This window comes from Hemitrygon akajei, chromosome 3 (assembly GCF_048418815.1).
Source record: "Hemitrygon akajei chromosome 3, sHemAka1.3, whole genome shotgun sequence".
NCBI classification, from domain to species: domain Eukaryota; kingdom Metazoa; phylum Chordata; class Chondrichthyes; order Myliobatiformes; family Dasyatidae; genus Hemitrygon; species Hemitrygon akajei.
This window is the reverse complement of record NC_133126.1, coordinates 143465463-143478874: the sequence shown is the minus strand read 5'-3', so window position 1 is coordinate 143478874 and position 13412 is coordinate 143465463. Positions and strand designations below refer to the sequence as shown.

The following is a 13412-nucleotide window of genomic DNA, read 5'->3' as shown; positions in this document are numbered from 1 at the left end:
GTGGAAGTTGATAACTTTCTGACCGGTCAGGGCATCAAAGGATATGGTGAGAAGGCAGGGGTATGGGGTAGAATGGAATCCAGGAATAGCCATGATGAAATGGTGGTGCAGACTTGATGAGCTGAATGACCTAATTCTGCTCCTATGTCTTATGGTCTTCCCCCGAAAAGGAAAAGTCACACAGTTGGTGAGAACCTAATACAGGTGTCTCCTGTTCTTCGAATCTTCGATTTACAACACCTCTCTGCTACAAAAGACCTACATTAGTTACCTGTTTTCACTGACAAGAGTTTTCACCATTACGAAAAAAGGCAAAGTGCGTGAAAAAAGGCAGAGCCTCCCCCAGAACTGCATTCTAGCCGGCAGTGCTTAAACACGTGCCTGTGAGTATTTGTGCTTTATGTCGATTTATTTTGTGCATCCGTTAGCAAGATGAGTTCTAAGGTACAGTATGCGAAAAGCCTAAAAGAGCTCGGAAGGGTGTTACACAGCGTAAAACTAGACATAATTAAGCATTTCAATCGTGGTGAATGAAGTAAGGACATGGTAAATTTGGCTAAGGAGGCTGGGTTTGTGGAAGTTGACGAAGATGATGTTGAAGAGGTTTTGGCATCCCATGACCAAGAACTGACAGATGAAGAGCTGATGCAATTGAAAGAGGAAAGGATAACAATCAAAACCGAATGCAGTAAGAACTGAGTATGAAGCAATTGCGTGAGATTTTCGTTGCAATTGACAATGCTGCAATGACTGCAGAAAAGTATGACTTTAATTTTGAAAGGGTACGTTGGTTTAGGGCACACTTGTAGGATGGTTTGAGTGCTTACAAAGAACTGTATGATAGAAAATGCACGAGGCTAAGCAGTCAAGAAGACTGTTGTTTTTCAAGCCTTCCACATCAGCCACAGCAGACGACGAAACTCGACCTTCGACATCGAAGCAGGCAGACACAGAAGATGTTAGTGACATGCCTGCCCTGATGGAAACAGAAGACGATGAGATGACACCCCAGTCTCCCACCACCCCAACCTCTGACGATTCAGCCTAACACACCATCATCAGTGTGCTCGCTTGTCTTCCTGATTCCGGTAAGTGAAGCTACACTGTACATACATCATTTCTACTTTATATAGGCTGTGTATTTTTGTGTGTTATTTGGTATTATTTGGCAGCTTCATAGCTTAAAGGTTACTGGAAAGAGTGGTTCTGCCCAGAGCACTTGTGCCGGGTGTTTTTGCCGAGAGCACTTGCATCAAGTGTTTCTGCTGCAAGTGCTGCCAAGAGCGCATGTGTGAGATTTTCACTACGGTGGACAGTGTTGCAACGATTGCAGAAAAGTATTTCTACTTTATATAGGCTGTGTATTTATATCATATAACCATATAACAATTACAGCATGGAAACAGGCCATCTTGGCCCTTCTAGTCCGTGCCGAATGCTTACTCTCACCTAGTCCCACCTACCTGCACTCAGCCCATAACCCTCCATTCCTTTCCTGTCCATATATCTATCCAATTTTTTTTTTAATGACGTTGATAGAGTGGTTAAGAAGGTGTACGGTGAGAAGCCTTCATTATTCAGAGGGATTGAGTTCAAAAGCTGCAAGGTAATGTTATAGCTCTATAAAACCCTGGTTAGATCACACTTGGAATATTGTGGTCAGTTCTGGACACTTAATTTTAGGAAGGCCATAGAAACTTTAGAGAGGGTGCAGAGGATATATACTTAGAGACGCTTTTGTTACGTACCCGTGACACGTGACAGTGGTGTACTTGTCACGTGACAGTGGTGTTGAAGCTATACTGGACTTGAGGTAATGGTCTTGTGATGGTGGAGTGACGTCATTTTCCCGCCAGTAGAGGTCATGTGACAGGTTTTTTTTTACAGGGTATAAAAGGAGGACCCCTCCCTGTGAGGAGGGGCAGTTCGTGGCTGGATTTGCCAGTTTGACTTCATGCCACTGTGTGGTTCAATATTATGACACAGTTTAGTTGAAAGATGGAGTTTTATTTAATGCCTAAAGTTTAAAAGGTCATTGCCGGCAGTTTCTTTATCATACTGCCAGTTAAAAATCAGTGGAGAGTGAAGATCGGAGTTCGGGAGTTAAAAGATCGAGGGAAGTCGATTTCAACGGTGAAACAGGTTTGACCTTGTTTGATCCTCATTCGGAAGGAATTCGTTGGCTGTCCCTCTGATAACCCCTGTGAATAGCAGAAAGGGTTTGGATAGTTTTGTCAAGGAAAGGTCAGGGCCTTTAAGCCGTTTCATTTCCATCTTCGTAAATTCTCCGTGGGAAAAGTAGTTTGACTGGGAATCACAACAACACGACGTGAAAGAGAATTTAAATCGTCTAAAAAGTCTCTCCTTTAATGGACTGTAAGCATTTTGAACTTTTGCAGTACTACGTTGAAGAACTGTTTTTGCAACATCGCTTTAAGAACTGTTTTCGCTTTATTCCTTTAAGAACTGTTTAAGCTGCCGCACAGCAGTTGATTTCCGGTTACGTTAGTGGTTTGTTTACTTTTGGGGGTTTGTTTTTCAGCGTTTAATAAATGTTTTATTTGTTATAAAAACCCCTGCCTCACTCATATATTTATTGTTGCTGAATCCGTAACACTTTAAAGACATACTGCCTGTATTATAATGGAGAGGTAACGTACCACGGCTTTTCCCTTTAGAGTTACGGAGAATGAGAGGTGACTTAATAGATATGCACAAGATGATAAGAGGCATAAATTGAACAGATAGTCTGAGACTTTTTCCTCAGGGTGAAAATGGCTTTTTCACCAGGGTGGGCATAACTTCAAGATGATTGGAGAAAGTATAGGCGAATGTCACAGATAAGTTCTTTACATGGAAAGTGGTGAGTACATGGAATGCCCTGCTAGGGCTGGTGGTAGAGTCAAATACATTAGGGGCACAGAAGAAACTCTTAGATAGGCACATGGAATATAGAAAAATGGAGGCTATGTAGGAGGAAAAATGTTAGATTGATCTTAAAATATGTTAAAAGATCAGCACAACATTGTGGGCCAAAGGGCCTGCACAAGAACCAAAAGGTTTTGGGTTTCTTAATAAACATTTCAGTATGAAAGACCTATAACTTTGGAAAGATGTAAAATAAGCTGCAGTCTTCATATGACTTACATGATAACCGATTGCTCTTTGAAATTAACTTATTTCATTATTTAACACTAAATGCAGACAACTAATTACAACAATGACACCTGAATACACTTTCATCAGACGCTTCTCAATATCTGTCTAATTAGCTTAGACAAATAACTGTAACGAAGCCTCAATCTGATGAATCAAATTCAGAACAATTCAAAAGTTTAATATTTTCTGCATAATCACTGTCATGTTAAAGTGCTAACAGATTTTAAACATAAAGTATGAGATCCAAGAGATTTTGATTTGCATTACATTATTTCACCTCCATTTATTTCACTTCACCCGGTGAGCCATTTACTTAATCATGTGGAAAATAAATTGCACTCACCAAACGGGAGTAAAAAACTCAAAGCTAGCCAAGTAAAAATACAGAGACCAGATGAAATGACCCAAGGCAAACATAACCTTTCATTCAGTTTGACATTTGAGATACACTGGTTAAACATTGGACTCAGGGTGTAAATGGCTTTTTTGGTTTACTGCCTTGCAACCTTTGCAAACACATACTTCCCTCCCCCAACCATTTCTGAAAGTTTTTGTAGTTATCTGATATCCTAAATGCATAATTTATTTTGGACTATCTAAGTACTCCACTTCAAATTTCTAAGCTAGCACAAAATGGAAATACAAGAGATATACCTGTAAACTGTATTGGGTTCCTTGAAACAGCTGTACTTCAAATCTCTGTGCAAGCAATTTAAAATAATTCTCTCAACAATGACAAACAAGTAATGGAAATAATCAATTTGTTACTATGATGCTTCTGTTATTAGTTAAGATTGAAGGTGATGGAAATTAACAGCATTACAAATTCCTATCAATAGGGAAATAGGAAAAATGCACTACAATGTATTTTGGACTGAACATCAAATTTCAATTGTTAAGGGAAATCTTTTTTTCTTAAAACTGAGATACACAGAAGAAACAAAATCATCAGGGCATCATGGATAAAGGGAAATGGTCAGGTATTACAGACAAGCTTTTAAGGTCATGGCAAAGAACATGAAACATTAGAATTTATTAAATGCGCAATGGTTGAGATCATGATTCTGACGCAATGTTGAAGCTGTACCTTCAACAAAAGTACAGGCTCAAAGTTCAATTCCAGATTGGTTTTATTCAAGCATGTACTCGATTCGAGGTTTAGTCATTTGTGTCTTACTATCATTGAATGGATTGTCAAAATCAAACGATTTAGAGATTCCAGGCACTAATACTGAAATTCCTGTAGGAAACCGCCTTGCTCACCAAGCTGCAAGTGTGGCTATTCATTACTTAAATTACTGTCATGGATCGCCATACCGACTCTATCAGCTACATAAGCTGAAAGAAGTCCATCCTGAGGTAAGATTACATTAAAAAATAATCACTTGCTTTCTAAATTATTATTTACAAAGGTTGTCTCAAGATATATTTTAAAAAGAAATTCTGAATGTGCTGTTGCTGCAAACTGTAATCAATTATGTTTCATACCAGACACTCAAGTTACAAAGTAGGTGTAAATTAAAATGCAAAGCACATAAACAAGAGATGACACTGCTTCGTTACTGATTCAGAAACTGTGCAAAAAAAAACCCCTCAATATTTATTTTACTAATAACTCGGGACTAATCAGAAAATCAGCTTACATTATAGTTACCAGCTTATATCACTCACTCTAGCTAGCATTTTTAGTTTCAATAATAAACTCATTGTTTGTAAGCTTATAAAACTAAATGGCAGATTTAAAGTTGAAAGCTCCTTTCAAATTTTCAAGTTACCTTTTTCTAAATCACCTGTACATACTGTACATTTGCTTTACAAACTGTTCACTTTACTAAAGAAATGAAAAACATACACAGCTCTATTCTGCAAACATCAGGGTGGGTTAGGCTGTTTAACAGTACAAAAACTATTTTGGCTTCAATCTATGGTGCTTAGCAACAAAAAAGATCTCTTGCATTTACTAATACAATATAATATTTAATCTTAGAAACCTAAATAAAAATTTCTATAAAATTTATCCAACTCAAAGTTTGCAGATTCTTCTGCTTTTTTTGAAAAAGGTCATTTCCTATCAGTTTACATGGTTAAACATTAGTCACTCTTTCTTAACTAGACAATAGACCAGTGAACAGAGTACACTGAGTTAATCCACACTACATTATAAACAAGAGAAAATCTGCAGATGCTGGAAATCCAAGCAACACACACAAAATGGCAGAGGAACTCAGCAGATTAGGCAACATCTATGGGAAAAAGTAGTCGACATTTCAGGCCGAGACCCTTCAGCAGGACTGGGGAAAAATGATGAGGAGTTAGAAGGGAGGGGAGGAAGAAACACAAGGTGATAGGTGAAACTGGGAGGAGGAGGGGTGAAGTAAAGAGCTGGGAAGTTGATTGGTAAGAGTTACAAGACTGGAGAAGGGGGAAGCTAATAGGAGAGGACAGAATGTCATGGAAGAAAGAAAAAGGGGAGGGGCACCAGAGGGAGTCAAAGAGATAAGGTGAGAGAGGGAAAAGGGGACGGAGAATAGAGAAGGGGGGCATTACTGGAAGTTTGAGAAATTGACGTTCATGCCATCAGGTTGGAGGCTACCCAGACAAAACATAAGATGTTGCTGCTCCAACCTGAGTGTGGCTTCATCGCGACAGTAGAGGAGGCCATGGACAGAGGTGTCGGAATGGGAAGTGGAATTAAAATGGGAGGCCACTGGAAGAACCAGCTTTTTCTGGTGGACGGAGCATAGGTGCTCAGCAAAGCAGTCTCCCAATCTGCTCGGTTCTCACTGATATACAAAAGGCCACACCGGGAGCACCGGAAACAATAAGTGACCCCAACAGCCTCACAGGTGAAGTGTTGCCTGACCTAGGACTGTTTAGGGCCCTGAATGATAGTGAGGGAGGAGGTAGAGGCGCAGGTGTAGCACTTGTTCTGCTTGCAGGGATAAGTAACAAGAGGGAGCTCAGTGGGGAGGGATGACTGGGTCCAATCGTCCCTCCCCAGTTTCACCTATCACCTTGTTTTTCTTCCTCCCCGCCCTTCTAATTCTGACTCGTCTTTTTTTCCCCCAGTCCTGCTGAAGGGTCTAGGCCTGAAACGTTAACTGTACTCTTTCCCATAGATGCTGGCTGGCCTACTGAGTTTCTCCAACATTTTGTGTGTGTTACTAGATCTTAATTGGATTCTTTTAAAACACATTAAGGAATGGCAGATATACTTAAATAATTTGTAAGTTTTTAGTTATATACTTTATATCTCTGTTTTTGCTTAAAAACTGACATTGGGATTTATTAGAATGCAATCTCATAAAAATTTACTGATACAAATGATAAATCAGAAGTTCTCACTGCAACTCTAATTTAAACTGGATTACCTCTGAGGGTGTATATGAATCAGAATCATATTTATTATCACTGGCATGTGACGTGAAATTTAACTTAGCAGCAGTTCAATGCAATATATAATCTAGCAGAGAAAAAATAATAAATAAAATAAAAATAATAATAATAAGCAAGTAAATCAATTACATATTTTGAACAGATTAAAAATGTGCAAAAACAGAAATACTGTGTATTTTTTTAAAAAAGTGAGGTAGTGTCCAAAGATTCAATGTCCATTTAGGAATCAGATGGCAGAGGGGAAGAAGCTGTTCCTGAATCACTGAGTGTGTGCCTTCAGGCTTCTGTACCTCCTATCTGATGGTAACAGTGAGAACAGGGCATGCCCTGGGTGCTGGAGATCCTTAATAATGGATGCTGCCTTTCTGAGACACCGCTCCCTAAAGATGTCCTGGGAACTTTGTAGGCTAGTGCTCAAGATGGAGCTGACTAGATTTACAACTTTCTGTAGCTTCTTCAACTGTGAGTGAGTGAGGCCTCCATTGGTCAGGGTCAACCACGGATGTTGCTTCATTGCTGGTGAGATACGCAAGCCTACACAGTACAATATGGAGAGCAAGCTGTTGCCCAGGTAGCAACTGCCCCTCTCCACACATCTAAAGAACCCAAAGGAACAGCAGAGACCGATACAGTTTGGTACCAGCAGCATTGCAGAAGTTACCAGGCAGCACTGAACTCAGCTTGGGTCTGCCTTAGGGACTCCGGCTCAAGATTCTTCCCTTGTACGCCCAAAGCTTTCCCCATGAGTGGGCATAGCCACAAGGCAAATGTTTGAGATCAGAATATGATCTGTACATTTATATAATAATGTCAAAAATATTGAACTATACACAACTGTCCATGCATCAATAATAGCAAATCAAAGTTAATATAGATAAGGTGTTCCTCTCTTAGCATCGAAACCACAAGGATGAGATGTTAAATTCCATTGAGATTTGTTGCAGTAGATCCTTTGTAAACAGGATCTTGTTTTTCTTGACTACTAGAAACAAAATCCTTTCTTGACACAGAAACCCAAGCATCATTCTGGTCACCAAGGTACAGGAAGGATATGAGAAGACTGGAGACAGCAGGGAGAGATTTACTAGGATTTTGAAAAGAAACATGAACAAGATATATAAAATAATGAGCAATATGGATGACACACACAAAATGCTGGTAGAACACAGCAGGCTAGGCAGCATCTTTCAGGAGAAGCGCTGTCGACATTTCGGGCCGAGACATCGACAGCGCTTCTCCCTATAGACGCTGCCTAGCCTGCTGTGTTCTACCAGCATTTTGTGTGTGTTGTTGTTTGAATTTCCAGCATCTGCAGATTTCCTCGTGTTTGCTCTAGAAATATGGATGGATAGATCGCAGGAAACCCTTTTCCATGTCAGAGGTAGAAAAACTAAAGGACATAGGGTAAGGGGAAGATTCAGATGGGATACAAGGGAGATCTTCTTCTCCCAGAGAGTGACAAGACTTGGAAATCACTGCCTGATGGTGCAATTGAAACTGAATTGCTGACAGCAAGTGTCAAAATTCATGCTTAAATTGCTAAGAGGACTATAAACCAAATTTTGGGTGATGGAGTTAAAAAGGAAGGGTACCGACTGGTTAGAATGAACGTTGGGCAAAATTGCCAGTTTTTATGCTGTACAAGTCTATGATTTTAATAAAATGGTTGATTGGTATCAGTGTTACCACCATGTGTATTGCCGGATACTTGTTTTAACACTATTGAAAATGAAGCTCAAAAGATTCAATTTTTCACAATAACAATTAACCCACTACATTTCATTTTTTGCATTCTGAGCCCTTTCTGCTTAACGACTATGATTTTCTAACATTACTTGCCTTTCATTTGGTTTTCTTCATATGAACAAAATTAGCAAAAGGCACAAGGATGTAAAATTAGCAAAAGGCACATAGTTTATAAACTATGACAGGCAAATCAACATTTTGTTTTAAGTGTTGGCACATACATCTTGTACTGGGTTGCCATTTGAACACTTTTATTAATATAAATTTCAGATTGTGGCAAACACTATTCAGTCTATCAGAGGCTCATCACATCCATCCATCCAGTCAATCTTAATAGTGCATTGCATCTGGCAGGCTGGCAGTCTCAGAGATGCCTACCACCTTCACCATTCCTTTTTCTCTCTTCTACACACAAGGGAAAGTTACAGGAGCTTGAAACCTGGGATGACTAGACTCAAGAACAGCTTCTTCCCCACTGCTATCACCTCGTTCACATTCCCTTCACAGTGGTAATGCCAGTGTCATAAACCTATGATTCTTCTTCTTCTGTTATTGTGACTTTAGGATTTCTTTCTGCATACCTCAGTTTGCGTTGCTATATTTTGCACTATTCTGTTGTTTGATGCTTCTCTGTGTATTTATGTTGTATTTATTATAAACATGTTCATTGTTTATTCCTTGAGCTTTCGTCGGACTTCTCAAGGTTGTTGTCTAGTGTAGCACAAGCTAAGGTGATGGTGAGTGCCTGTACACAGGCAAGTTTGGCTGATCAGGAATGCCACTTACACATGTTTAGAGTAATTTTGATAAGACCAATCCTTGTACTGATTCTAAGTTGTAAAGTTGATGCAGAATGACCAGTTAGACTGAGCCACAGTCTTCCTCAACATTAGATGACTAGCCAAACTTAGAATATCAACTCCTATCACCACTATCAAGGCACAACAAAGAATGACAAATAGGTCATTCTCTTTTTCTGGAAACCTTCTTCAATGAAAGTCATGAAATATAGGACCTAATTGCAGCAGCTGCACTCAATGCTTGAAGGTCTCAAAGGGATTGTTTAAAGATCAGAGAGAAATTATTTATAAAGTGCCTTCTCCATTAATTTGCCCAATGAAAAGTCAGTGGCTTGAGGGATTCACAATGGCTTCCCTCTTTTTAGTAGCCTGCCCCCATCTCTTTGGTGATTTGGTGTTTTGGTGAACAGCTTTCAAACACATGTTTTGGTGAACAAGTTTAAAAACTCAGCAAACAGGCATATCCTCTTAACCCAAATGGGACTGATGGGACTGAAGGCTGATAAATCCCCGGGGCCTGATGGTCTGCATCTCAGGGCATCCCAGTACTTAAAGAGGAGGCTATAGAAATCGTGGACGCATTGGTAATCATTTTCCAATGTTCTATAGTTCCTGTGGATTGGAGGGTAGCTAATGTTGTCCCACTTTTTAAGAAAGGAGGGAGAGAAAAAAAACGGAATTATAGACCAGTTAGCCTGACATCAGTGGTGGAGAAGATGCTGGAGTCAATTATAAAAGATGAAATAGCGGCACATTCAGATAGCTGTAACAGGATTGGTCCAATTCAGCATGGATTTACGAAGGAGAAATCATGCTTGACTAATCATCTGGAATTTTTTTGAGGATGTAACTAGGAAAATTGACAAGGAGGAGCCAGTGGATGTAGTGTACCTGGACTTTCAGAAAGCCTTTGATAAAGTCCCACATAGGAGATTAGTGGGCAAAATTAGAGCACATGGTATTGGGGATAGGGTACTGATATGGATAGAAAATTGGTTGGCAGACAGGAAACAAAGAGTAGGGATTAACAGGTCCCTTTCAGAATGTCAGGCAGTGACTAGTGGGGTACTACAAGGCTCGGTGCTGGGACCGCAGCTACTTACAAGATACATTAATGATTTAGATGAAGGGATTAAAAGTAACATTAGCAAATTTGCAGATGACACAAAGCTAGGTGGCAGTGTGAAATGTGAGGAGGATGTTATGAAAATGCAGGGTGACTTGGACAGGTTGGGTGAGTGGGCAGATGCAGTTTAATGTGGATAAATGTGAGGTTATTCACTTTGGTGGCAAGAACAGGAAGGCAGATTACTATCTAAATGGAGTCAAGTTAGGAAAAGGGGAAGTACGAGATCAGGGTGTCCTTGTTCATCTGTCACTGAAAGTAAGCATGCAGGTACAGCAGGCAGTGAAGAAAGCTAATGGCATATTGGCCTTTATAAAAAAGAGAGTTGAGTATAGGAGCAAAGAGGTCCTTCTGCAGTTGTACAGGGCCCTGGTGAGACCACACCTGGCGTACTGTGTGCAGTTTTGGTCTCCAAATTTGAGGAAGGACATTCTTGCTATTGAGGGAGTGCAGCGTAGGTTCATGAGGTTAATTCCCGGGATGGTGGGACTGTCATATGTTGAAAGATTGGAGTGACTGGGCTTGTATACACTAGAATTTAGAAGGGTGAGAGGGGATCTGATTGAAACATACAAGATTATTAAGGAACACAAATTGCACTACAGATGGTCAAATCAAGACGTACAAAAAAGCTGGATGAACTCAGCAGGTCAGGCAGCATCTGTTGAAAGAAGCAGTCAATGTTTCGGGTCGAAACCCTTCGTCAGGATTGGACATGCCAGAGGCAGGAAACATGTTCCCGATGTTGGGGGAGTCCAGAATCAGATGCCACAGTTTAAGAATAAGGGGTAGGCCATTTAGAACGGAGTTGAGGAAAAACTTTTTCACTCAGAGAGTTGTGGATCTGTGGAATGCTCTGCCTCAGAGGGCAGTGGAGGCCAATTCTCTGGATGTTTTCAAGAGAGTGTTAGATAGAACTCTTAAAAATAGCGGAGTCAAGGTTTTTGGGTGAAGGCAGGAACAGGGTACTGATTGTGGATGATCAGCCATGATCACATTCAATGGTGGAGCTGGCTCAAAGGGCCGAATGGCCTACTCCTGCACCTATTGTCTAATGTCAAAGTTGTTCAAAATAAATCCCACTAGGTGCAGTAGCTGTTGTACTTTTAATGGAGGCAAGAGCTGCAACTAATTTCTGCAATATGTAAGGAAAAGGGCAAATTCTAGAGAACCAATTTTTGTGAAATTGTACCCAGCTTCTTATTCTTGGGAATTTTTGATAAGGGCTGATGATGAGAAACAATTATTTTGCATTCTGAATTATATTTCCATTAGGAGCAAGAATGACTTATCAAAGAACCACAATAACACAATTTATTTCGCTAGGGAATTTTCAATCTTGGAAATAAGTACCACCTTGAATTTGAAGTGAAAAGTGAAAGCTCCTCAAATGTAAGTAAAATATCAATACCAAAATTATGTCATGCATGCAATATTCTTTGTCCAGTTTTAAACAAATAAATCTTCTTTTATACATAATTTGATTTTGGTAATGTGCTTTTCGCAGTCGGGAATCACATGAATCATTTGTAGTTATCTGTTTCAAACAACTAAACTAGGGTCTAAGCACCCTTGCCTCAAAAGAATAAACAGAGCCAAGTGATGGAAATGATACTACAGAACTAAACTGAAAATTAAAATCATTGCCTTTCATCATAGGTTACTGAAACCTGTGTAGCACATGTAACCTTTTACAAGAAAAATACTCCAGATGTATCTCTGCAGTGTGATTTAAGAGACCTCAAGAATGACAGCTTAAAGAAAGATAATGAATTTTTCTTCAATTTGAGAAATAAGGAAGACCCGGTGATAGGCGGAAATATTCCTGGTATGATGTCTTAGTTACACATGTTTAGTAGCATTAGCATTAAGAAAAATGTTCTGAAAATATTATGACTTTAAAACTATTTCTCCCCTCTGAACATCAGATAATTTTGGATTTATAAGCCCTGAAATGATGCCAATCTGGCAACTGTCAAAAGTTAGTGCCAGCTATATAATGTGGCAAAAATCCACTGAAATTAAGAGGTATAACATGCTTCAAATACGGAAAATTAATCAATGGGTAAGAAATCAAAATAACTATCTTTTCATCATTGGGCATTGCTGATTTGTGGCATTTTCATTTCATGTTTTAATAATTAAATATCTATCTTTCAGATCAAGACAGACAAATTTCTTCAATTTACCTACACTGTTCTTCTCCATGAGATCCCAACCCAGGTAAATTATTCAAAAATGAAATCCATTGGCTCCATAGCAAGCTCAAACTATTTTCATAATGAACAGGCAGCACATTAATTACATGAAATAAATGCTATTTTCTTTGTCCTGAATAGGAAATAATTATATGTAATATGTGGGTGATGTGGAAGCCTAAACATTCACCGATGGTGAAATACACTTGCTTACCCTCTCCATCCGAAAGTTCTTCTGAAGAGTCAGAATTTGGGAGGACGGAGAGCCCTGGATTCCAAGTACCGCAGCAGCCCAGATCACAAGTGCTGGAACACCCCGGAGCGCAAAGGCGTTAAAAGTCAGCTACTTATTACTAAATGTCCAAATGGGACACCATGTATTTACTAAAAGAGTTATTTTCCTTTATACTGGCAGCCCAAAAGAAACCAAACTAGGGACATTATGAGAACAGTATCTGAAGTAGTTTACCTGTTACACTAATAATGCTACTCTAAATGTCTCACACTCTACCTTGTATTTCAAGACCTGCTATAAAACTACATGTACTTTGTACAAGATAATCAAGACATACAGGGTAAACCTCTTTCAAATTAAGAAAATAATTGTTAACATCCATTTATTGCATTAATAAAACCTGTGTTTCTATCAAAAAAGAATGGTCAATGAAAAATTTTATTTCTGAGCAGATTTATAATCCATCATAGTCTGCTTTGATATGTTCCACATCATAGCTTTAGATCAAGAATACTTTTTAGCAAACCAAAACATCTAATCTTCAAAACACTTTAGTGAAGGAGTGTGAATGTGGCAACAAAGACTCAAAAAGCCTGGAATGCACAGACTTAAGGTGTCTGTGTTTTCAGTCAGCAAAATTTATTTTATTCAAACTGGATTTTTGCTACTGTTTACTGTCAGGTAAAATTTACAAAAATAAAAAAAATCCAAGCACATGCATATTATTGCTAAGAGCTCTAACTTAATCCTCA

The 13412-nt window shown here is 39.2% G+C and overlaps 2 protein-coding genes across 2 annotated transcripts in view; one reads left to right on the top strand and one right to left on the bottom strand.

The window, feature by feature from the left end:
• Positions 1-13412, bottom strand: part of gfm1 (G elongation factor, mitochondrial 1) — a 63077-nt gene that overhangs the window by 11781 nt on the left and 37884 nt on the right. The window lies entirely within an intron of this gene.
• On the top strand, positions 4268-13092 carry lxn (latexin). Its single transcript, XM_073040979.1, has 6 exons — positions 4268-4518; positions 11554-11619; positions 11887-12055; positions 12156-12292; positions 12388-12450; positions 12567-13092. Exons 1-6 carry the CDS (start codon positions 4300-4302, stop codon positions 12759-12761), a joined length of 849 nt encoding a protein of 282 aa, XP_072897080.1. The 5' UTR covers positions 4268-4299; the 3' UTR covers positions 12762-13092.